This window comes from Rhinoderma darwinii, chromosome 13, assembly GCF_050947455.1.
Source record: "Rhinoderma darwinii isolate aRhiDar2 chromosome 13, aRhiDar2.hap1, whole genome shotgun sequence".
Taxonomy (NCBI): Eukaryota; Metazoa; Chordata; class Amphibia; order Anura; family Rhinodermatidae; genus Rhinoderma; species Rhinoderma darwinii.
In genome coordinates, this window is record NC_134699.1 from 19,540,749 (window position 1) to 19,565,109 (window position 24,361).

General features: G+C 43.8%; 1 protein-coding gene across 6 annotated transcripts; it reads left to right on the forward strand.

The window, feature by feature from the left end:
- Nucleotides 1–1,041: 1,041 nt before the first annotated feature.
- On the forward strand, nucleotides 1,042–18,241 carry LOC142666809 (lysozyme C-like). 6 transcript variants are annotated; one of them, XM_075847012.1, is made up of 6 exons: nucleotides 1,042–1,435; nucleotides 10,287–10,373; nucleotides 11,424–11,513; nucleotides 14,489–14,635; nucleotides 14,799–14,871; nucleotides 18,031–18,241. In XM_075847012.1, exons 3-6 carry the CDS (start codon nucleotides 11,459–11,461, stop codon nucleotides 18,098–18,100), a joined length of 345 nt encoding a protein of 114 aa, XP_075703127.1. In that variant the 5' UTR covers nucleotides 1,042–1,435; nucleotides 10,287–10,373; nucleotides 11,424–11,458; the 3' UTR covers nucleotides 18,101–18,241. The 6 variants fall into 6 exon arrangements, with proteins under 6 accessions (XP_075703127.1, XP_075703128.1, XP_075703129.1 ...); XM_075847013.1 differs by lacking the exon at nucleotides 10,287–10,373; XM_075847014.1 differs by lacking the exon at nucleotides 10,287–10,373 and having other exon boundaries at nucleotides 1,042–1,320.
- Nucleotides 18,242–24,361: the final 6,120 nt, after the last annotated feature.

Below are 24,361 nucleotides of genomic sequence, written 5' to 3' on the forward strand. Positions count from 1 at the left end.
CCACAGATAGCCACCTTCCAATAAGGAATTTATGAGACCACAATCAAGTGGATGGGGCTGAGCTGCAGTACCAGTCACAGACCATGGTATAAAGTGCCGCTGTTTCTGCAACAAGAAAGACTACCCATTTTTTGCAAACTCATAAAACCCCTTATTAGTGTAAAGGGTAGATGTTTTTTTGTTACTGGGTGGTCATGTTGTCGATTAATATGTAGAATATCTAGAAGCACGACAGTAAGGGTATGTTCACACACTTAACCAAAAACGTCTGAAAATACAGAGCCGTTTTCAAGGGAAAACAGCTCCTGTTTATCAGACTCTTTTTAAGCAACTCGCGTTTTTTACGGCCATTTTTGAAGCTGTTTTTCTATAGTCAATGAAAAACGGCTCAAGATGTGACATGCACTTTTTTTGAGCGGGCGTTTTTTTACGTGGCCATTTTTAAAAACAGCTACGTAAAAAAACGGCCCGTTGGAACAGAACGCCGTTTTTCCCATTGAAATCAATGGGCAGATGTTTGGAGGCGTTCTGCTTCCAATTTTTCGAAAAACTGACGAAAGTAAGCCGTGTGAACATACCCTAAGAAGGGTCATATAGAATGTATTACATGAGAGGACACAAGGCCTGTATAAATAGGTAATTTAGGTGTACTGACAATTCAGCGGAGCACCCAATTGCAGCGGATTCCTTGTCCAGCTTCTTGCATGGATAAAGTGCGCTCTGATCTCTCATTAAGCGCACATTGTGCACACATCTGAGAGACCAGAGCGCGCTTTAGCCATGGAAGACCATGTTCTGATACTTCATAATGTTACAGGGTTGCTCTGCAATAATCAGCTGGAATTAGTTTTATTTAAAAAAGTGGCATAACAACCAGAGAAGTCCTAAACCGGGGGTTGAGCTCTCCACTCCGCAGGAGTTTCCACTAGGCCGGGCTATCCCAAAATGACAGCAGGCTCTCCAGCCTGTTCCAACCATGCCGCTACAGGTCGCTCAGGGGCTACCCTCTACCCACAGCCTTCCCTGCTACTCCTAGGGTGCACCAGTCACTTTGGAGGAGGAATGCTCTGCGCCTCCGTGGGTCACGGTGGCTGCTACCTTTACGGATCCCCACTCCCTCGGCTGCGTACGTGCACGTTAGGTACTGTTCACACAACACTCAGAGAACAGTCCCAGGCCACGGAGTGAAACGCTCACGCAGTTTTAAGTCCAAGTCCTTAAATATGGTAATGTCTCTTTAAGGACCGCGCAAAATAATTACCGTTGCTTCACAACAATTCACCCATTAACAGGTTTCTGCTCATTAATGCAGTATTACAGGTAACGGACATCTCCTAACTTTTCTCCTGTGGCATTCTCCAATACGGACACCTCTAACTTCCTGCTTCTACGCACAGGGAAGCCTCCTTGTTTCCCCACAGTCCCTCTCTTGCAGGTAGGACCTCCATCCTGCAGCTTCTTACTAGGCTCAGGTGCTGGGAGGCCGCAGTCTCTCCCTACCCAGCTGCAGCAGTTCTGTCTGACTCCCATGTGAGCTACGCACACACTCCCTTCTACTTCCTGCCAGACAGCTCTATAGCTCCATGTCACTCATACTGCAGTGACACCTAGTGGCTGCAGATAACATGGCAGGCATACAACAGACAACACATAGGGTATGTTCACACGGCTTATTTTCGGCCGTTTTTCGGAAAAATCGGAAGCAGGACGGCTCTAAACATCTGCCCATTGATTGCAATGGGAAAAACTGCGTTCTGTTCCGACGGGCCGTTTTTTTACGCGCCCATTTTGAAAAACGGACGCATAAATAATGGCCGTGAAAAAGAAGTGCAGGTCACTTCTTGAGCCACTTTTGGAGCTGTTTTTCATAGACTCCATAGAATAACAGCTCCAAAAACAGCCGTAAAAAACGGTGATTTAGGTATGCCAATAATATTGTACTGCTTGTTCACCATACTCTACCTCTTGGCAATCACATTGCAGAATTTGGCTGAGCAAATAAGAATAATTCACAAGATCTTCTGCACACATTTCCCAGAGGTTGCCACTCAGCTTTCCTAGTGCCCTAAATGGCAAATCTGCCTAGTTATTCAAAAATATGGGAACACAGGATGTATCATTAGATATTAGATGATTTGCTCAGGACCTTAGATATACTGGGTGGAAACTATAGAGGCTGGAATGGTAGCCATATTTATTGTCATGCAGATTTCTCTGAAATTTCTTCCAAGAAACAGCTCCCCTCATGTCTATAGGCTGTGTCTGATTTTGCAACTAGAGTTGCCATTTTAACAACGAAAAAAACAACCCGGATGAAGACGGAATGTGATTTTGTAAGCGTTGCTTCCGACATAGACCTTTTATTATGCAATTTCCTTGGGGTTCAGGGTAGTGGTGTAGGGTAGTGTTGAAGAAGTCCATGCCAAAATCTCTAGAGCAAACATATCTACCCACACTTGTTTATTAAATTTACCCATTACAAATGGACCTATATGTGTACAGTCAGTACCGAGCCTTTAACCATGCCCCCTATAGATAGTGCCACTGACAATGCCCCCTGTAGAGAGTGTCCCTTGCAATGCCCCCTCTAGATAGTGCCACTCACAATGTCCCCTGTAGAGAGTGCCCCACACAGAGTTAGTTGTAGATAGCGCCTCAAACAGATTTTGCTCTAGATCAGGGGTCTCAAGCACGCGGCCCGCGGGCTGCATGCGGCCCCTGGGGCTGTCATCTGCGGCCCGCGGGACACAGAGCCGCTAGTATCGGCTCTGCTCCGAGACTCTGGAATTCCCTGACATCGCTGTCCACATATGAACAGCGATGTCTGGGGCTTCCCCAGAGCCGGAGTCCCGAGCAGAGCGCTGGTGTCGGCTCTGCTCCGGGACTCTGTGGAATTCCCTGACATCGCTGCCCATATATGGACAGTGTGTCAGGGTCTTGCCCAGAGCGGAGCAGAGCGCTGGTGTCGGCTCTGCTCCTGGACTCTGTGGAATTCCCTGACATCGCTGTCCACATATGAACAGCGATGTCTGGGGCTTCCCCAGAGCCGGAGTCCTGAGCAGAGCGCTGGTGTCGGCTCTGCTGCGGGACTCTGTGGAATTCCCTGACATCGCTGCCCATATATGAACAGTGTGTCAGGGTCTTGCCCAAAGCGGAGCAGAGCGCTGGTGTCGGCTCTGCTCCTGGACTCTGTGGAATTCCCTGACATTGCTGTCCACATATGAACAGCGATGTCTGGGGCTTCCCCAGAGCCGGAGTCCCGAGCAGAGCGCTGGTGTCGGCTCTGCTCCGGGACTCTGTGGAATTCCCTGACATCGCTGCCTATATATATGGACAGTGTGTCAGGGTCTTGCCCAGAGCGGAGCAGAGCGCTGGTGTCGGCTCTGCTCCTGGACTCTGTGGAATTCCCTGACATCGCTGTCCACATATGAACAGCGATGTCTGGGGCTTCCCCAGAGCCGGAGTCCCGAGCAGAGCGCTGGTGTCGGCTCTGCTCCTGGACTCTGTGGAAGTCCCTGACATCGCTGTCCACATATGAACAGCGATGTCTGGGGCTTCCCCAGAGCCGGAGTCCCGAGCAGAGCGCTGGTGTCGGCTCTGCTCCGGGACTCTGTGGAATTCCCTGACATCGCTGCCCATATATGGAAAGTGTGTCAGCGTCTTGCCCAGAGCGGAGCAGAGCGCTGGTGTCGGCTCTGCTCCGGGACTCTGTGGAATTCCCTGACATCGCTGTCCACATATGAACAGCGATGTCTGGGGCTTCCCCAGAGCCTGAGTCCCGAGCAGAGCGCTGGTGTCGGCTCTGCTCCGGGACTCTGTGGAATTCCCCGACATCGCTGCCCATATATGGACAGTGTGTCAGGGTCTTCCCCAGAGCGGAGTCCCGGGCAGAGCGCTATTATCGGCTCTGCTCCGGGACTCTGGGGAAGCCTCTGACATCGCTGTCCATACATCGACAATGATGTCAGGGGCTTCCCCAGGGCAGGAGTCCCAGTGATGTCAGGAGCACAGCTGGAGTCCCAGGAAGAGCCTACTAGCGCTCTGCCTGGGACTCCAGCTGTGGGCAAGCCCCTGACATCACTGGGGCAGCCTCTACAGAGGGCACTGGGGCAGCCTCTACAGAGGGCACTGGGGCAGCCTCTACAGAGGGCACTTTGGCAGCCTCTACAGAGGGCACTTTGGCAGCCTCTACAGAGGGCACTGTGGCAGCCTCTACAGATGGCACTGTGGCAGCCTCTACAGAGGGCACTGTGGCCTTATCTACAGAGGGCACTGTGGCCTTATCTAGGCGTGTGTTGCATTATCCACAGAGGGCACTGCGGCAGCATCCACAGAGGGCACTGCGGCAACATCCACAGAGGGCACTGCGGCAGCATCCACAGAGGGCACTGCAGCACTATCTAAAAAGGGGCTGCCCAATCTTGACATTTGTGCTAACTGAGCCGCCGGACTGCATTTAGCGACACTTAAACTGGAAAGCTGGATTGTTGAAATAAGCACGTGGAGAAATATCTCAAATTTTAAACCTAGCGGTATTATTATAGTAATGTAGTATTATTATTCTATTAATATAGTGTTATTGTAGTTCAAATAACTAATTGATTAACAATAATTTTGTATTGTATCAAATTTGAATGTAATGCGGCCCGTCAACTTCCCATTTTTTCTACATGCGGCCCACTTACCCGGCCGAGTTTGAGACCCCTGCTCTAGATAGTGCCACTCGCAATGGCCCCTGTAGTTAATGCCCTACAACAATAATGCCCTACCTTGGGGTAGTGCAATTCACAGTGCCCGCTGTAGACAGTACCACACACAGCACCCCCTGTACATACTGCCAGTCACAATGTCCCCTGTAGATAGTGCCCCACACAAAGCCCCCTGTAGTTTGTGCCACAAAGAGCCCCCAGTATATAGTGCTAAATTTCTGATAGATGCTGGTCCCACCTCTAGGACTTGTACCTATGTCTTCGAAGGGAGTTACAGAAACAGCTGATAGACCCCCATCTATTATACATGTATGACATATCCTGTGGATATGCCATGATTCTTTCTGATTGGAATAACCCTTTAAGGGGTAAATCATATCTGGAGTATAGAGGGTTTTGTGGTTATCTCATTGAGCTTCCTCTTACTTTCCTGCACTGATCAGGGAGATCAGAGCAGGACGGGATTTACAGGACTCTGCGGATGTGATTGTAGTCAGAAATATGAAATCTTTGCTGCATAGTATAGAAACAGATCTGATTTTACCTTGGGATCATCAACAAGCAGGATCGCTTCTGCTGACATGCTCATTATGCCATCAAGGCACATGAAATGAATAATAGATCAATAAACAGCATCTTGTTGACAGTTTCTAGGTGGTAACAGGAGCTTTTCATTTTACGCTGTGCAGAATAAGAAACAGCTGGATGTTCGATTTCCTGACTGTATAGCCAATGTGAGGGTCCAGTGGCCCAAAAGTCAATTTCCAGGAAGTAAAGTAGCCCGACACCTGTATGACATAAATGTTCTACTATTCAGAGCCTTGACGTTGTAGCAGCGGGACGTGTTTTATGTTGTTTGTATTTTAGAAACTGTTTGTTCTGTAGATTTTGGTTTCGTACAGCTTGAGGCCGGAACAGTGAGAAACAGGTCATTGAGATTTTATATGGGGTAAGAACAATTAACAATTGATTTTACTGCTTTGTTCCATACACAAAACACAGATTTTAAAGGGACCCTTCATATTTTTTTTTCTGCTCAGTCCCACTCCCATTTTGGGAGTAAACTAGTAAATAGTAAAACTATTGCAATATGGCCCCATTGTCTTTAAATTGCTTTAATCCCTTTCTTCTTGGGGTCAGAGGGAATCTTAATATTCTTGGAATGCCCCTTTAGTAATAAAACTGGAAAACATTAACTTTGTATAATGGGATTGTACTTAATTAGAAAAACATGGCTACTTTTCTCCAAAAACAGTGCCACGCTTTTCCACAGGTTGTGTTTGGTATTGCAGCCCCATTCGCTTCATTGGAGCTGAACTGCAATACCAGACATGACCCATGGGCAGATATGGCACTGTTCCTGGAAGAAAGCCGACATGTTATTCTAATTGTGTACAACATCTTTGACCGATATGCTTTCAGAGATGACCGTAACCTGCTTAGCATCCTGTGCGAACTTGGATTTTGCCCCCCACACCACTATGGGGCTATTCACACGGCCGTTCTTTTTAACAGAGTAAACGACCCGTGAAAAAATAGGACATGTCCTATTTTGGCCCGTTCTCTCGGATCCCTCAATAGACTCAAGTCTATAATAAATCCGTGAAAATGACTCCCGCACAGGTGCAAATCGACCGTGAAAAACGTTAGTTTTTCACGGCCGATTTGACACCCATTTATTTGAATTTGGCCTAACAGATACATTCATGGTCGCCCACTCACTTTCTTGCTCAGGTGCTCTCACCCCCTCATTCAGGTACTCTCTCTCCCACCTACTCAATCATTAACACCTTCAGGTATACTCATGGCTATGCCATATGTGCAACATGTAAATCTGCTGAGACAACCGGCTGCCACCGTAAAAAAAAACGTCAGTGCTTCCATCTGTCTATTGGAGTACATGCAAGGATTCCCATTACTGGTGGGTTGTATCTACTGGAATTCTAGAAGTTGGCACCGTGGTGAGGGAATTGACGATCGAGAAGCTCAATATCAGTGAATCAACTGCTGGAGGACAAAAGGACCATACACTATATGGACAAAAGTATTGGGACACACCTCTCAATCATTGAATTCAGATATTTCATTCAGTCCTATTACCACAGGTGTATAAAATCCAGCACCTCGCCAAGCAGTCGCCTTTACAAACATTTGTGAATGAAAGGGTTGTCCTAAAGATCTCACTAAATTCCGGCATGGTCCTGTAATAAAACGCCATCGTATAACAAGTCAGTTCGTGAAAATTCTTTCCTCCTAGATATTCCACGATTTAGGCCTCATGCACACGACCGTATTTTTTCCCACCCGTAAATACGGGTCCAGTGTCACACGTATTCGACCCGTTTTGCACCAGTATTTACGAACCCGTGCCCGTAAATATGGGTCCGGTGTCACCCGTATTCCACCCGTATTTACGGGCACGTTTTTGGCGGCAAAATAGCACTGCACTAATCGGCAGCCCTTCTCTCTATCAGTGCAGGATAGAGAGAAGGGACAGCCCTTTCTGTAATAAATGTTAAAGAAATTCATACTTACCCGGCCGTTGTCTTGGTGACGCGTCCCTCTCGTCACATCCAGCCCGACATCCCTGGATGACGCGGCAGTCCATGTGACCGCTGCAGCCTGTGATTGACCTGTGATTGGCTGCAGCGGTCACATGGCCTGAAACGTCATCCAGGACGTCGGCCCGGATGTCGAGAGGGACGCGTCACCAAGGCAACGGGCGGGAGACCGGACTGGAGGAAGCAGGAAGTTCTCGGTAAGTATGAACGTCTTTTATTTTTATTTTTTACAGGTTGCTCTTTATTCTGATCGGTAGTCACTGTCCAGGTGCTGAAAGAGTTACTGCCGATCAGTTAACTCTTTCAGCTCCCTGGACAGTGACTATTTACTGACGTCGCTTAGCAACGCTGCCGTAATGACGGGTGCACACACGTAGCCACCCGTCATTACGAGAGCTCCATAGACTTCTATGGACTGTCCGTGCCGTTATTACGGCCTGAAATAGGACATGTTCTATCTTTTTCAACGGCACGGGCACCTTCCCGTGAGAAAACGGGAAGGCACCCGTCGCCAATAGAAGTCTATGAGCCAGTTATTACGGGTCGTAATTACGACCCGTAATAACGGGAATTTTTACGGTCGTGTGCATGAGGCCTAACTCTGTTATTATTGCAAAGTGGAAGCGTCTAGAAACCACGGGAACTCAGCCACGAAGTGCAGACCAAAGTTATAGAGCGGGGTCACCGAGTGCTGAGAGGCATTGTGCAAAAAAATTCACCAAATCTCTGTTGACTCAATAACTGCAGAGCTCCAAACCTCCTCCGGCATTAACATCAGCACAAAAACTGTGCTCCAGGAGCTTCATGTCATGGGTTTTCATGGCCGAGCAGATGCATGCAAACCTTACATCACCAAGCACAATGCCAAGTGTCAGGTGGAGAGGTGTAAAGCCGCCACCACTGGACTCTGGGGCAGTGGAAACGTCTTCTGTGGAGTGATAAATCACCTTCTCTATCTGTTGGTCTGGGTTTGGCGGAGGAGGGATAATGATATGGGGTTATTTTTCAGGGGTTGGCCTGGGCCCCTTAGTTCCACTAAAGGGAAATATTAAGGCTTCAGCATACCAAGACATTTTGGACAATTGTAGCTTCCAACTTTGTGCAAACAGTTTGGGATTTGTTTCTTTTCTGTTCCAGCATGACTGTCCCCCAGTGCACAAAGTAAGGTCCATAGAGACTTTGGATGGTTGGGTGAGTTTGGTGAGGAAGAACTTGACTGTCCCACACAGAGCCCTGACCTCAACCCCATCCAACACCTTTTTGGATGAACGAAAATGGAGATTGTGAGCCAGGACCTCTTCTCCAACATCAGTGTCTGACCTCACAAATGATCTTCAGGACAATTGAGCCAAAATTCCGCCAGACACGCTCAAAAATCTTGTTAAAAGCCTTCCCAGAAGACTGAAAACTGTTTTAGCTGCAAAGGGAAGGAACAACTCTATATTAATACTTACTGATTTAGAAAGGGGATGTCATAAAAGCTCCTGTAGGTATAATGTGTAGGTGTACCAATACTATTGCCCATGTAGTGTACCTTTATCGCACCAGGGCACCTATATGCAGGGGCGTAACTAGGAAAGACTGGGTCCCATAGCAAACTTTTGACTGGGGCCCCCCCTCCCCTGGGAGTCACACAACCCCCCCCCCCTTGTAGATAGTGCCTTTTTTACAGCCCCCCCTGTAGATAACGCCATACAGCCCCCCTGTAGATAACGCCATACAGCCCCCCCCTGTAGATAACGCCATACAGCCCCCTTTGTAGATATCTACAGAGGGGGACTGTATGGCGTTATCTACAGGGGGGCCTGTGTGGCGTTATCTACAGGGGGGACTGTGTGGCGTTATCTACAGGGGGGACTGTGTGGCGTTATCTAGAGGGGGGACTGTGTGGCGTTATCTACAGGGGGGACTGTGTGTCGTTATCTACAGGGGGGACTGTGTGGCGTTCTCTACAGAGGGGGCTGTATGGCGCTAACGCCATACAGCCCCCACTGTAGAGAACGCCATACAGCCCCCCTGTAGAGAACGCCATACAGTACCCCCTGCAGGGAGCGCCATACAGTCCCCCCTGTAGAGAACGCCATACAGCCCCCCCTGCAGGGAACGCCATACAGTGCCCCCCCCTGCAGGGAACGCCATACAGCGCCCCCCCCTGCAGGGAATGCCATACAGCGCCCCCCCCCTGCAGGGAACGCCATACAGCGCCCCCCCTGCAGGGAACACCATACAGCGCCACCCCCTGCAGGGAACGCCATACAGCGTCCCCCCCCCCCAAAAAAAAAAATGCGACCTACAGTGTTGTTGTGTCCTACAAATAACATGCATCCCCTATCCACAGGATAGGGGATACATGTGTAATCGCTGGCAGTGATAGGGAGAACGGGGGACTGAAAGTCCCCTGAAGTTCTCCATGACTAACCTCTGACTTCCGGCGTCTGTGTCGGCAGCTCAATAAAAATGAAAGGTGCGCTGGTCACGCATTCGCACAAGCGTGACCGGCGCTCCATTCATTTCTACAGAGCTGCCGACACAGAACCCGGAAGTCCGAGGTTTGTGATGGAGAACTTCAGGGGACTTTCAGTCCCCCGTTCTCCCTATCACTGCCAGCGATCACACTTGTGTCCCCTATCCTGTGGATATCCTGTGGATAGGGGATACATGTCTTTTGTTTAATGGCAGAGCGGGGAGATACCTCCCTGCTCTGCCGTAGTGATCAGTGGCGTCCCGCTGTAGCAGCCATAGCGGCTGCTAGCGAAGCCTGCGGCCATGGTGGGGGCCCGTGCCGGTGGGCGACTCGGGCCCCCTCATGCCGCGGGCCACGTAGCAGCCGCTACAGCTGCTACGGCGGTAGGTACGCCACTGCCTATATGGCCAGGTCATTATCTGCTATTCTTGGTTAAACACTGTTTGGAAATGGGACAGATCTCATGGAGAGCACTGATTGTTCCAGAAGATGCCTAGACCTCCATTTTTTACTACTTCTGTTGTTTAAAAATCCTAAAATTTTTATTTTCAGTACTTTTCCTTCAGCTAAATCACAGGCCGCCTGCTGTTTCAATTTCTACTGAGGAGGAGAATCTATCTACTTCCTGCGAAATCTATGGTCTGTCTAATTCACTCATTTGGTCATTCACTCATTTAAATAACCCCCTGGACTGTCAATGGGGCGTGTTATTGGCAAGGGGGCGTGTAACATTGCTATGACACTGTCCAATCAGCTACGGACAGTGTCGCAACAAGAGCAGGAGGGAGGAGAGCGTGTGCGCGCGCAGCTCCACCGCCACCACGGAATAGAAGAGGAGAAGAAGGATGTAAATTCTTCTTTTGTTCCGTGGTGGCAGGAGTATCGTCGGCAGCGGCGTCGGAGCTTTGCGCCCATGCATGCGGTCGCGCACACACGCACGCTCTTACTCTTTAGCTCTCGGCATACAAGGACGACAACTCTGTGATCTCTCGCAAGTCGTGTCATCCTTGCTTGCCGAGATCTGAAGAGTGAGAGCGCATGCAAGCACAGCTCCAACGCTGCTGCTGACAATACTCCCGCTGCCACGGAACAGAAGAAGAATTCACATTGTTCTTCTCTTCTGTTCCGTGGTGGCGGCAGAGCTGCGCCTGCGCGCGCGCACATGCTCTCCTCTCTCCAGCTCTTCCTGTGACACTGTCCGTAGCTAATTGGACAGTGTCACAGCGATAGTAACACGCCCCCTTGCCAATTACATGCCCCATTGACAGTTCAGGGGTTATTTAAATATCGGGCACCAAATATAACGGCCCCGATATCTAAGTAACGGTGGAGGATAGGAAAAATTTGCCCCAGGATTTGTGCAGCCCTGCCTATAACATGGTGCACTCAGCTGCACATGTGTGGGCAGGTGAAAGGTTCTCTTTAAGGGAGCTTTGCTTAGCCTAGCTGATATACCCCTGTCTGGCATTCAGTGGGAAAACCAAAAAAATCACTAAAACCCATGCCAAGAGACTCAAACGGTAATGTGTACCCAGAATGTGCCTAAGGGGTTTACATTTAAGGATTGTGTGGACAGATGGTGCCATTTGTATTGTGTGGACACATTAGATCAGCTATAAATATGAACAGAGCAATATCCAGCTCCACAACACATCAAGATGAAGATCTATATTGTGCTTCTTCTCGCAGCTCTAACAACTTCCAGCTGGGCATTGATCCCGTGTATGTTGCTCGAAGCAATGAGAAATAACCAGTTGCCTGAAGAAATGGTGACAAATTGTAAGCATGTCCTCTACAGTATATGTTTATTCTTTTTTTATTCTGGATGTTTAACAATTAGTTTAATTTCTTTATGTTCTACATGTCTATTATTATAGTATTTTCTGAGGGACACGAAACCTATAAATGAGTGAGGGAAAAAACAGAAAGAAAACACATTCGTCAGTATACAAACAATTGAAAAACAATAAGACTTGAAGAAATATGGTCCATTTTCTCTCCAGTTTCCTTTCAATTTTCTGACTGGTAAAGGAGAGACAGGGGTGCACCTAGCCCTTCTTATAAAAATGCTGCATAAAATCTGCAATGTATACATGCAGATAAATGACAAACTTATCTACCAGCACTCACTATATTACACTTATTAATTATAGACCTATAGACTGAAAAAAGCACAGTAATAAATATTGTACCAGAACCAAGCGCAGTACATAAATACAGCACCAGAACAAAGCTCAGTACATATATATTCAGGACCAGAACCAAGATCAGTACATATATAACGCACTAGAACCAAACTCAGTACATATTTACAGCACCAAAACCAACCTCAGTACATAAATACAGAAATAGAACCATTGCTTAGTACATATATACAGCACAGGAACCAAGATCAGTACATAAATACAGCACAGGAAGCAAGTTCAGTAGATAAATACAGCACCAGAACCAAGCTCTCTACATATATATATAGCACCATAACCAAACTCGATAGATATATACAGCACTAGAACAAAGCTCAGTCCATATATACAGCACCAGAACACAGCATGTTACATAAATACTGCACCAAAGCCAATCTCAGTTCATATATATATATACACAGCACCAGGACCGAACTCATTACATATATACAGCACCAGAACAAAGCTCAGTGCATTTATACAGTACTAGAGCCAAGTTCTGTACATAAATACAGCACCCAAACTAAACTCAGTACATATATACAGCGCCAGCACAAATACAGCTCAGTACAGAGATCATTAGAAAATTTAGTTTTTAAAACCTGACGTATAGGTTTGTATAGCATAAAACTACAGCTCCCAGCATGAAACAAACAATGGTATGGATGTGTTGGGAATTGCTGTTTCACAATAAAAAAAAAATCATACCATCCATTATCTCGCTGCAGATCATACATTGACTATGGTACTGATTAGTTAGAGACATAATAAACATTTACATTGAGTGACTCACATCTTCTTTTTCTGCTTTCTTCTCCACCGGGTCCAGACCTATATGATGACTTTTCCCAGCCACGGCCCATTTCTGAAGTTTGCTGCTCAGATATCTTCTGTTTCTTACTTTTCAAACATTTCGGCACCTATATACGAAAATAAAATTCTCATGGTGCCACACACTACGCCTTTAAATATAATTGCACCATACACTGCGCCTCTATTTTTAATAGAACCATACACTGTGTCCCACATACACACACACAATTCCCACTGTAGATAGTGCCCCCCATAGAGCCCCTTGTAGATAGTGCCCTTCATAGAGCCCCTTGTATATAGTGCCCCTTATAGTGCCCCCTGTAGATAGTGCCCCACATAGAATCCCCTGTAGATAGTGCCCCCTATACATAGTGCCCTCTATGGAGCCTCTTGGAGATAGTGCCCCCATAGAGCCTCTTGTAACTAGTGCCCCCCATGGAGCCTCTTGTAGCTAGTGCCCCCATAGAGCCTCCTGTAGATACTGCTCTCTTAGAGCCCCCATTAGATAGTTTCCTCATAGAGCCCCCTGTAGATAGTGCCCAACATAGATCCCCTTGTAGATAGTGGCCCCCAAAGGTCCCCCTGTGGATAATGCCCCACATACAGCCCCTGTAGATAGTGTGCCCCCACAGAGCCTCCTGTAGATTCTGTCCCCATAGAATCCCCTGTATATAGCTCCCCCATAGAGCCCCCTTTAGATAGAACCCCATGTAAATAATCGCACTCACCCTGTTTACTGGAAGAAAAAAATACTCACCTGATCTCGTTCTCGTGGCATCCTCTAGCAATGCAGGCCTGCTTTCTTCTGACCAGGTCTGCTGCAGCTGAACGATGCAAGTGGCGTGATGACGTCGCCTGCATAATTAAAGGGCACTGAATGGCATGGCAAGGAACTAACATGGAAGCTTAAAGAGACTCTGTCACCAGATTATAGGTGAAAAACAATGATTTTTGAGCAAGTTATGAACAATTTTAGATTTATGCTAATTCGTTTCTTAATAGACAACTGGGCGTGTTTTAACTTTTTACCAAGTGGGCGTTGTACAGAGAAGTGTATGATGCTGACCAATCAGCATCATACACTTCTCTTAATTCCAGCCCGGCTTGTTTCACTGCACAGCATGATCTCACGAGATAATACTGTGCTGTCACTTACTCCCACATTAACTTTACCGAAGTGTCTTGAGAGTGAATAGACATCGCCTCCAGCCAGGATGCGATGTCTATTCACACTCCCGACACTTTGGTAAAGTTTCTGTGGGACTTAACTCACAGCACAGCATGATCTCGCTGTGAATGACAGCACAGCGTAATCTCGCAAGATCACGGTGTGCTGCGAGTAAATCCCACAGAAACTTTACCGAAGTGTAAACTTCTATAAAGTTAATGTGGGAGTATGCGACAACACAGCGTGGTCTCGCGAGGTCACGCTGTGCTGTGAGTACAGCTAAACATGAATGAAGAGAAGTGTATGATGCTGATTGGTCAGCGTCATACACTTCTCTCCACAATGCCCAGTTGGTAAAAAGTTAAAAAACGCCCAGTTGTCTATTAAGAAACTAATTAGCATAAATCTAAAATGGTTCATAACTTGCTAGAAAACTATCTATCTATCTATCTATCTATCTATCTATCTATCTATCTATCCATCCATCCATCTATCTATCTATTCATTTCCACCTCTAACTTCATTGTTGCTAATTATAAAGGTTTTTTTTTACTATAAAGGCTATGTCCATGTTTCTTCCTTTTTTTCAGTCATGTGTATAGCTCATCATGCCAGTGGATTCGATAAAGATGTTAAAAAAGATGAAGAGCACCATGGTGTCTTCCAGATCAGCTCCAGCACGTGGTGCCAAGACACTGACCGCCCATCAAGGAACCTGTGCAATATGTCATGTTCAGGTACAATTCATCTTCATACTCTGACTTTCTAATATGTCCACAAACGTTCTGTAGTTCCTTAAAAACACTTGTTCTAGAACAACAAGGTGGTCAGTAGTGGTACTGCAAGAACATTAACCTGGACATATAGATCTGTCTTATAATATGGTTTTCTTTTGTGTAGATTTACATGACGACAACCTAGAGGATGATGTCAGATGTGCAGCCACCATTGCATCTGAAGGATATGATATGTGGTAGGTTTTTATTGTTTGACAGGATGGTGGGGACCTTATGTATACTGTATATATGACTCTTAACATCTCACAATAAGGGGTTTTGTCAATGAAATGGATTGATGTTCATTTTTTACATCTGCCTATATTCTAAAACTCTTCAAGAAATGTTCCACTTTTAGAAATTCCTCGATTATACACGCCATAAAAGTGTAGTCAATGGGAAACCAAGGTCTGAGACCCCCACCGATCCCGAGAAGCAGCTTTCAATACCTCTAATTTGTGGGGACATCCCGCCATGTTTTTAGGTTAATGCCGAACTTGAACATAATGTTGTTGCAATAATGTGACCCATGTTCATAGTCTAGTTGGAGAAGTTACTTACTTGCCATGAAAAACTGATTAACCGCTTGGAGATGTTTTTGATTTTTGTTTTTTTCCTCCCCACCTTTCAAAAGCCATAACTTTTTTATTTTTTGACACAGCCATATGAGGGATTGTTTTTGCGTGACGCGTTTTAGTTTTTTTTTTACAGCATTATTTAATGTACCATGTACTGAGAAACTGAAAAAAATATATTAGTTGGGTAAAATGTAAAAAAAACAGTAAGTCCACCATTGTTCTTTGGGTTTCATTTTTATGGTGTTCATCGTGCGGTTAAAGTCGACATGTTAACTTTATTCCCCTGGTCGATACGATTACAGAGATACCAAATTTACATAGTTTTTAAATGTTTTACTACTTTTACAAGAAAAAACTATTTCTAAACAAGCCATAACATTTTTATATTTTTGACGATTGAGCGGTATGAGGGCTGTTTTTTGCGGGGCGAGCCGAAGTATTTATTGGTACCATTTTAGGGACATGCAAATTTTTGATCTGTTTTTTGGGGAGATAAGGTGACCAAAAAACTTTTCAGGCAAATATAATTTTGTATTTTATAAGGCGGTCATCGTGCCGGTTAAATAAAGTTATATTACAATGGTTCAGACTTTTATGAATGAGTTTTTGAACTTTACATCTTTTTGTACCAAAAACCTTTTTTAATTGTATTTTGGGGACTTGAACCAGAGATCGCGTCATCGATGTACTGCAATACTAATGTATTGCAGTATATCGTGATTTAGCAAGGCTCCTATTAAACTCTGGTAGGTCCTAATAGGAGCACAAAGATGGCGATTGCAATCGCGGGGGTAAATTATTGGTAAATTATTTATATCTCAATTTGTCATTAGAGAAGCATCTAGCCATTCTTTTTAATGCTGACATAGTATCTGCCATTACTAGCTCTTGGGGTAGGGAATTTCATAGCTTGACTACTCTAACTGTAAAGAACCCTTTCCTATATTAATGTCTGTATCGTCTTTCCTCCACCTGTAAGTAATGTCTCCTGGTCCTTTGTAATGTTCTTGGAATGAAAAAAATAAGTTATATATAACTGGGTGAGTAATAAAGCTCTGCTGGTGTTAGATTTAATGTTCATGGAGAGTAGCAAAGTGTGGAAGACCACCTATCACACAGTATTGTAGACAGATCACATTGGTGTACACCACCCAGTATAGCTATATGTGTGAGGGAAGGGAAAGGGAGAAAGTATGTGATCTGAAATAATATTTAACTTTTATTAATATGCATTAAAATAGAGATAAAATAGAGATAAATTGTAAAAATCCTTGGTGTAAGAGGTATGTGCGAGTGACCCCCAAACTCACATACCTAGGCTATATAAATTGGGATATAATGATTATGATTGTGTCAAAAGTGTTCATGCGAAGAACACATAATGTGCTGAGCTTGCAAAATGGTTGTAAATTATAAAGTGGCGATGCCGCAGGATTAAGCAGTGGTAACCTGCTGCACCACTATATGGCTGCACCGCGGTGTGGTGTGAACAGGAGCCTGCAAGCAGCGCCCTATAGCTGTGTGTCTATTGCGCTGGAGCAAGAGCACAAATCACAGCCCGAGACTGCACTGCTATGGAATATTAAGAGGGCTTACAATTGGGCCTTGAGAACAGAACGTCAGACACTGTTGGTCCCAAAGGTGAAAATAGATGCAGGACGAGAACAACCACGTTTCATTACTGATTTTCATGAGAACTGGGATGAAATGAATAACGTCCTTAATCATCATTGGAACGTTCTGCTCAGTGACCCCACTCTGAGGAACCTTTTGGGCGACAGAGTCTCTCTGGGTTATAGGAAGGGCAAGACTATCTCGAATATGCTAGTACGGAGCCATTTCTCAAGGGTTAACAACATCAAGACCACCTTGAGTCCTGGATTTCATCCCTGCAAGATGTGCAGGGCCTGTAGAATTTTGATAGAGAAAAGACACTTCACAGATGCATACGGTAATAGGCATAACATCAGGGACCGCATCAGGTGTGACACACCTGGTGTGATTTATTGCCTGGAATGCCCTTGTGGCCTCAAATATATTGGCAAAACAGTGAGAGAATTACGTATCCGTATCATGGAACATATTAACCCCATCATTAATTACGATAAAAATCTAAGTGAGTGTCAGCTCAGAAATAGACCATTCTGCCCTACCCCAATAGCTAGGCACTTTAAAACTAAACATAATTTGAATTGGACCACTCTTAAAGGCTGGGCTATATGCCAAGTACGATTGGGCATTAGAAGGGGAGATTTAGATCTGGCACTCCTCAAAAAAGAAAGTGAATGGATTTTTAATTTTAACTCAGTCAGTCCATTTGGATTGAATGAGAACTTTGGGTTCGGTAGCCTAGGTATGTGAGTTTGGGGGTCACTCGCACATACCTCTTACACCAAGGATTTTTACAATTTATCTCTATTTTAATGCATATTAATAAAAGTTAAATATTATTTCAGATCACATACTTTCTCCCTTTCCCTTCCCTCATACATAATGTTCATGGAGAGAATCAGGAATTAATACAGCCCAGAGCTTCATGTTTCCTACCTACCTTATCGAATGATCTTCATGAATTTTAGGTCAATGACTACATCATGAATTTACTAGAAGGGGTTGTATGAGATTAGAAAAACATAACTGTGTGGGAACTAAATCGGGTTGAGCTGCAATACCACACACAGCCTATGTACAAGAGTGGTGCTGTTTCTCTTATCTCATACAATCTTTTTTAGTCACTTAGATATTTTAATAATGTTATTTTGCTTCTTTCTTACATAGGAATGTCTGGAAACCAAATTGTTCCTGCAGAGACCTTAAAGCATATCTCGATTTATGTTTAGCTGAATAACTTCATGCAAACAGAACAAGACGATTTTGATTAAATCTATATGTGTCTTCTCTCTAAATCCCTGATTCAATTTAATGTTTATCTTCTGAAATTGTTTCCTAAACTGAAAATATTTCTCAATCTGTAAATCAATAAAGTCTGTGGAGCAATGAATATTTGTATTTGTCCATTGGTCACAGCTATGTACATACATAATATTACATGCCGGTCATACAGATGAATGGCTGACCATGCAGGACATGATCTGGGCTATTCTCCCACTGTAAGCAGGGCTGCACTCATGGACTTCTTTACAGCAAAGAGGTCCCTCGTTTGAAGTGGAGAACAGCTACAAAGATCGCCACTCTCCCTGGAGGACCAAGCAGCTCCCAAGATTAAATTTAGCATTTTGTTAGGATGTGCTGACCATAATTTTTTTGTGTTGCATGCTGTATATGGAGGTGGTAACTGCCTCCAGTTTTGGTTTTGCACTCTTACCATTTTCCCTAAGGCCTTATTCACACAAAGGTGTAATATGTCCGTGTGATGGCCGTTAAAACAACGTCCGTCACACGGACCTATGCAATTCAATGGGGCCATTCAGACATGCAGTGTTTTTCACGCAGCGAGTTTCCGTTGCGTGAAACTCACTGCATGTCCTATTCTTGTGCCTTTTTAGCGCAACACGCACCCAATGAAGTGAATGAGTGCGTGAAAATCACGAACAGCACACGGACGCACATCCTCGTGCTGTCCGTGATTTAGGCACAAGTTCATAAGAAATTAAGTCAAATAAAAAAAAAAAAAGAAATGTGCACCAACAATGACATCACCAACTGATGCCAAACAGAAGACACACGGATGATCACCGTCACTACATAGCTTTCGCTGCTTCTGTCTTCTCTGATCTCTTCTACACAGCTCTCAATGAGCACTGTGTATAGTGTCCCGGTGATCATGTGACTGGTCACATGATCGCCAGATGCTGTTAGTGGCAGACTGCTGCTGGGTCTTACTATACCCAGAACAGCCCTATTACTGACAATAGTCACTATGAGAGGGCTGATTTCCCCTGTCACTGCTGTGAAGCCCCAGTTACTATGGAAAGTAATGGTGTAAAAGAAGTTAAAAAAAAATAAAGTCCCCCAAAGGTCTTTTCTGACCTTTGAGGGACACACTATAATAATAAAAAATAAAAGTTAAATAAAGTGCAAAAAAAATTAATAATAAATACACATAAAATACCACCCCAAAAAGAAACGTTCCCCCCGCCAATCATTGTTGTAACACTAGCCCTGAGCCAATTACCCTAAAATAGACCTGTAATATATTAAAACTTACGGTAGACAATGACGATCACGAATAAAAGGTATTACAAGAAAAAAATATCTAAAATGTAAAAAAGATTATTTTTTTTCTATGATTTTCAAACTTTAAGCCTAAAAATTCTAAAGTAGCATAAAGGGTGTGCATAAAAATTATAAAAAAAAACAATCCTGCATTGTCTATGGAAAAAAACATTGCAAAAATCACGTCGCTAGCCAACAAATAAAAAAAGTTGTAGCCTTTTAACTAACGCATGCTAAAACTGGCTAAACAGTGTCTGGTCCTGAAGGCTGAAAAATAGCCTGGTCCTGAACCGGTTAAACTGTATTTAATTTTTTTTATAAGTCCCTCTAGGGGACTTGAACCAGCGACCGTTGGATCGCTTGCATGGTATACTGCAATTCTAATGTATTGCAGTATATCGCTGTACTGACAGCCTCCTATGAAGCCCTGCCAGAGTCAGGACTTTATAGGAGTACAAAGATGGCAGACCTGGGGACACCTTCATTAAGCCCCCAGGCTGCCATAACAATCATCGGCGACGGGCGATAGGCAGTCGGAGGGGCTGCCCCCCCTTATTTTAACGGCATGGATGACGTGGTCGCGATTGACTGCGCCATCTAAGTGGTTAAACGGGCAGAATCAAAGTGATCTTTGATTCCGCCCGTTGCAGTGGGGTGCCAGCTATAACATACAACCGACACCCGCTCAGTGTAGAGCGCACTTAGACTGTGACTCTATACTTAGCCCCTTGGTGACGTCACATAACTGTACATACAGCCGCCAGGGGTAAGGATGTAAATAATTTGTACAGAAACGTAACAAAATTTAAAACAAGGTAAAAGAAAATATACTATACATAAAACAAATTTACGCACCCTCAACCCAAACGGCAGTGGCGACCGGGAAATGAAATAAAGCGGAGCAAACCAAGCGTGGAAAATAAAGAGACAAAAAAGCAGGTTCATGAGCTGAGTGCGCTCCATAATTAGTGCGTTTCAGCTGTGCAATACAGCCGACACCGCACCGTAACGGTGGGCCAAAGGCAGGGCTTAATAGGAGGATGTCAAAATTGCAATATAGTGCAATACGTTAGTATTGCAGTATATAGCGCAAGTGATCCAACAAACGGTTAAATAAAATAAAAAATTATGTACAGATAAAAATGATTAAAAGTTAAAACAAAACTCCCTTTTCCCATTTTTTCCCTAAATATAATTGGTATCACCCCATAAAAGTCTGAACTATTACAATATAACGTTATTTAACCCGTACAACGAACACCGTAAAAAAAAAAGTTCAAGACGTCCCCAAATTGCTGGTCACCTCAGCTCCCCCAAAAAATGGAATAAAAGTGATCAAAAAGTCACACGTACGCCAAAATGGTACCCATAAAAACTATAGCTTGTCCCACAAAAAAATAAGCCCTCATACCGCTAAACTGACAGAAAATAAATAAGTTATGGCTCTCAGAATGCGGCGACACCAAACTATTTTTTTTCAACAGTTTTTTCTTTATAAACGTGGTAAACATTAAAAAAAACGTACAAATTTGGTATCGCCGTAATCATATCAACCCGTAAAATAAAGTAAACATTTCATTTCTACTGCACGATAAACGCCATAAAAACAAAACCCAAAAATTTTGATCCAATTGCAGTTTTTTTGCCCATTTCACCCCTCATATAATTTTCAATCAATCAAAATAATTTAAAAAAGTTATTGCTTTTGTAAGGTGGGGAGGAAAAATTGGCTGCATCATTAAGGGGTTAAAAACCAAAACCCGTACTGCTTAAATGATTGCATTAGAAACAATAAGCCAAAGCAATAACCCTCCTACCGTTGTTATCTTCGCTATGAATGAGGTGCGCCGCAGGGAATTGCGGATGAAAAACCGCACCAAACTGTGGTCCAGTTTTTCGCCCTAAATGTCCGCTGCGGAAAACTGCTGCACTTAGCCAGGCTTCATCCCATGTGACAGCCGCTACGGCCTGTGATTGAGATGGTTGTGGTTTTTTGCGGCGGAATCGCTGTGAACCCGGTGCAAAAAACGCAACTGCTTTTTGTTGCGGGTTTTACCTCCCCATTGAATTCAATGGGGAAAACCCGCAACAAATAAGCAGCGTTTACGCAAATACAGATGTAGCCGTCTTTATCTTGACTTTTAACGCATGAACTACACAGTGGCCAGATCCTTAAGTCAAGATAAAGATGGCTACGTCCGTACAATTGACATGCTGCGGAATAAAACTCTGCCCCGCAGGTCAATTTCTGAGCGTTTTTCCGCTCAGTATTTATGCAGCATGTGGATGAAATTTATTCTATCTATTTGCTGCTACTGTATTTGCTGCGGATTTTGCGCAACTAATTCCGTTGCAGAAAATCCGCAGCATTTACGCAACGTGTGAACTGACCCTATCAGTTATACAAGCATCATTACAAATATCATATGAGACGATCAAGAGCAAAATATTATTGGCAGGGAAACAAGGCAGGAGCCATATTGGTGAGCAAATTAAAATCCAAAATGGGTAAACAAAAGATCCCTTATATTTAGGACCACAACCACATTAAAATACATAATCCCCAACAAATTGCCAACACACCTTCTAGCTATTATACTTCTCTATATATAATATACACATAAATATTAACACTCCCCAACCAACTCCAGATTTCATTGAAGGCTTTCTCTCTCAGATTTCCCATCCTAAATTGAGTAATGCCCAACTATCACTTTTAAACAATCCTATCTCATGCCTTGAGATTTCAGACACCATAAAATCCTTAAAGAATAATAAATCCCCAGATCCAGACGGACTTTAAACGAATATTGAAATCTTTTAATCATATTCCGGTTCCACATCTGTCTTTCCTCCATTAGAGCCTCAGGCAATCCTCCTAGTGAAATGTTAAAAACAACTGATATTACTCTTCCCAAATCTGGAAAATCCTTGGATAACCCTAGAAACGTTTGTCCAATCTCCTTGCTTAAAGGGGTTTTCCACGCTCTGACAACTGATGACTTATCTACCGGATAGGTCATCAGTATATGATCGGTGCGGGTCTGAGACCCGGACCCCACACCGATCAGCTGCTCCGGTGGCCTGCGTGCTCCGGATGTTATGGCACATAATGCTATGTCCGTACATAGCATACTACTGCAGCTCGGCCGCTATTCCGTGGCCGGAGCCAACTGCTTCCAACATTAATTGTTTTCCCTTCTTATAGGACACCTTACAGAATATATAAGGAACCATCCCTTGATTTCGGGTATTAAAGTAAGAGGCCTAAACCATAAAAATTTTATTTTTGCGGAGGGCATTGTCTTGGACTTGACTATCCAATCCCTACCAGAAGTCATGAAAACTTTAGAATCTGTCAGTGCAATTTCTTACTACAAAACACAATCTTCCAAAGTGTCAGGTTTTGAACATTGGGATTCCCTTTCCAGATACAATTCCTTACTAAGCAGATATCCATATCAATGGGATAAAAAATCAATTGCCTACTTGGGGATTCAATTGCCTCTCGAGTATCAGATCTCCTATGAACTAATTCTAAAATATTGAACAAGATTAAAAAAAAAGCTCCAACAAATGAAACCGCATGAAATATCCTGGATGGGACACGTAGCCTCGGTCAAGATGATGATCATTCGAGTAAGTTTTATTTTTCTCTCGCAAACTATCAATATGTTCCCTATGAAATATTTGAAAGATCTACAATTTATTATTTCAAAATTAATTTGGTGGGATAAACACCCACGAATCCGAGCGGATACTTTACAAACCATTTAATAAGGGAGGTATGGGGTGCCCCTCTATAGTTCAATACTATAGAGCCTGTATATTCTGTGATTCACTGAGTATATAAATGTCATGTAGTTCTCCCTAGTACAATACTGAAATTCACTGATTTATGTCTTTAGGGATATATATATTTTTTTAAAGTGCCAGTATCATTGCAATATTTCCAAATTGCAATCTGCCTGTGTCAGACGCTTTCTTTGCCACTATGGTTTCAGTGATTAATCACTGAAACCATAGTGGCAAAGAAAGCGCATCAACAGTTGAACCTGATAGTTGATATATATTTTTTGCAATCTGTGCTGTGCATCTGACACAGGCAGATTGCAATTTGGAAATATTGCAATGATACTGGCACTTTAAAAAAATATATATATCCCTAAAGACATAAATCAGTGAATTAGAGCCTGTATATTCGATCAAATGCAATATCTATGGCTGGATGATTTGTCGGAACACTCGGTTATTATAGAATTCGGTCCCAATGTTTTTAGATTCCTTATCTCTTTTTGGATCAAACCCAGATATACCCCTCCTCCAGGAAAGGCCGTTATAGATCTCTGGACTTTATTGACCAGTAAAAAAAACTTGATGAATATCTATCTTTCATTTATACCTTTAAGAATATTCGAAATGGTCATTAGCATTTTAAAATTGGACTCATGGGTTTCCCATATAGGTGACCTATATGATCAAAATGGTTCAACTAGGGGGCGGACCATGACTCAAGGATTTAAAGAACAGTAAAGAGAGAATCTGAGTGTAAATATGAAACATTCTTAAACAGAAGTCCCACTGAGGATGGCATCTTCCGGATCAACAGCTATTGGTGGTGTGATGATAATTACATTCCTGAAGGCAATAGATAACATTTCATGCCATTTTTTATTATTATTATTATTATTATCATCATCTGTTGTCATTCCTATAATATTTCATACCTAACTTTCTAATCGTTGTACATAACACTATTATGTTTCTTACTTTCTTAGTTTATCTTAACCATTTACCAAGGAAATTCCAGGAGTCTCCAATCCGCAATGTTCTAATACCCTAATAAAAAATTCTCAATTAAAACAAAGAGGTCCCTCATAAAAAATGCAGAGCACTCTCTCTTTGGAGGACCCAGTAGCACCCTACATTACAT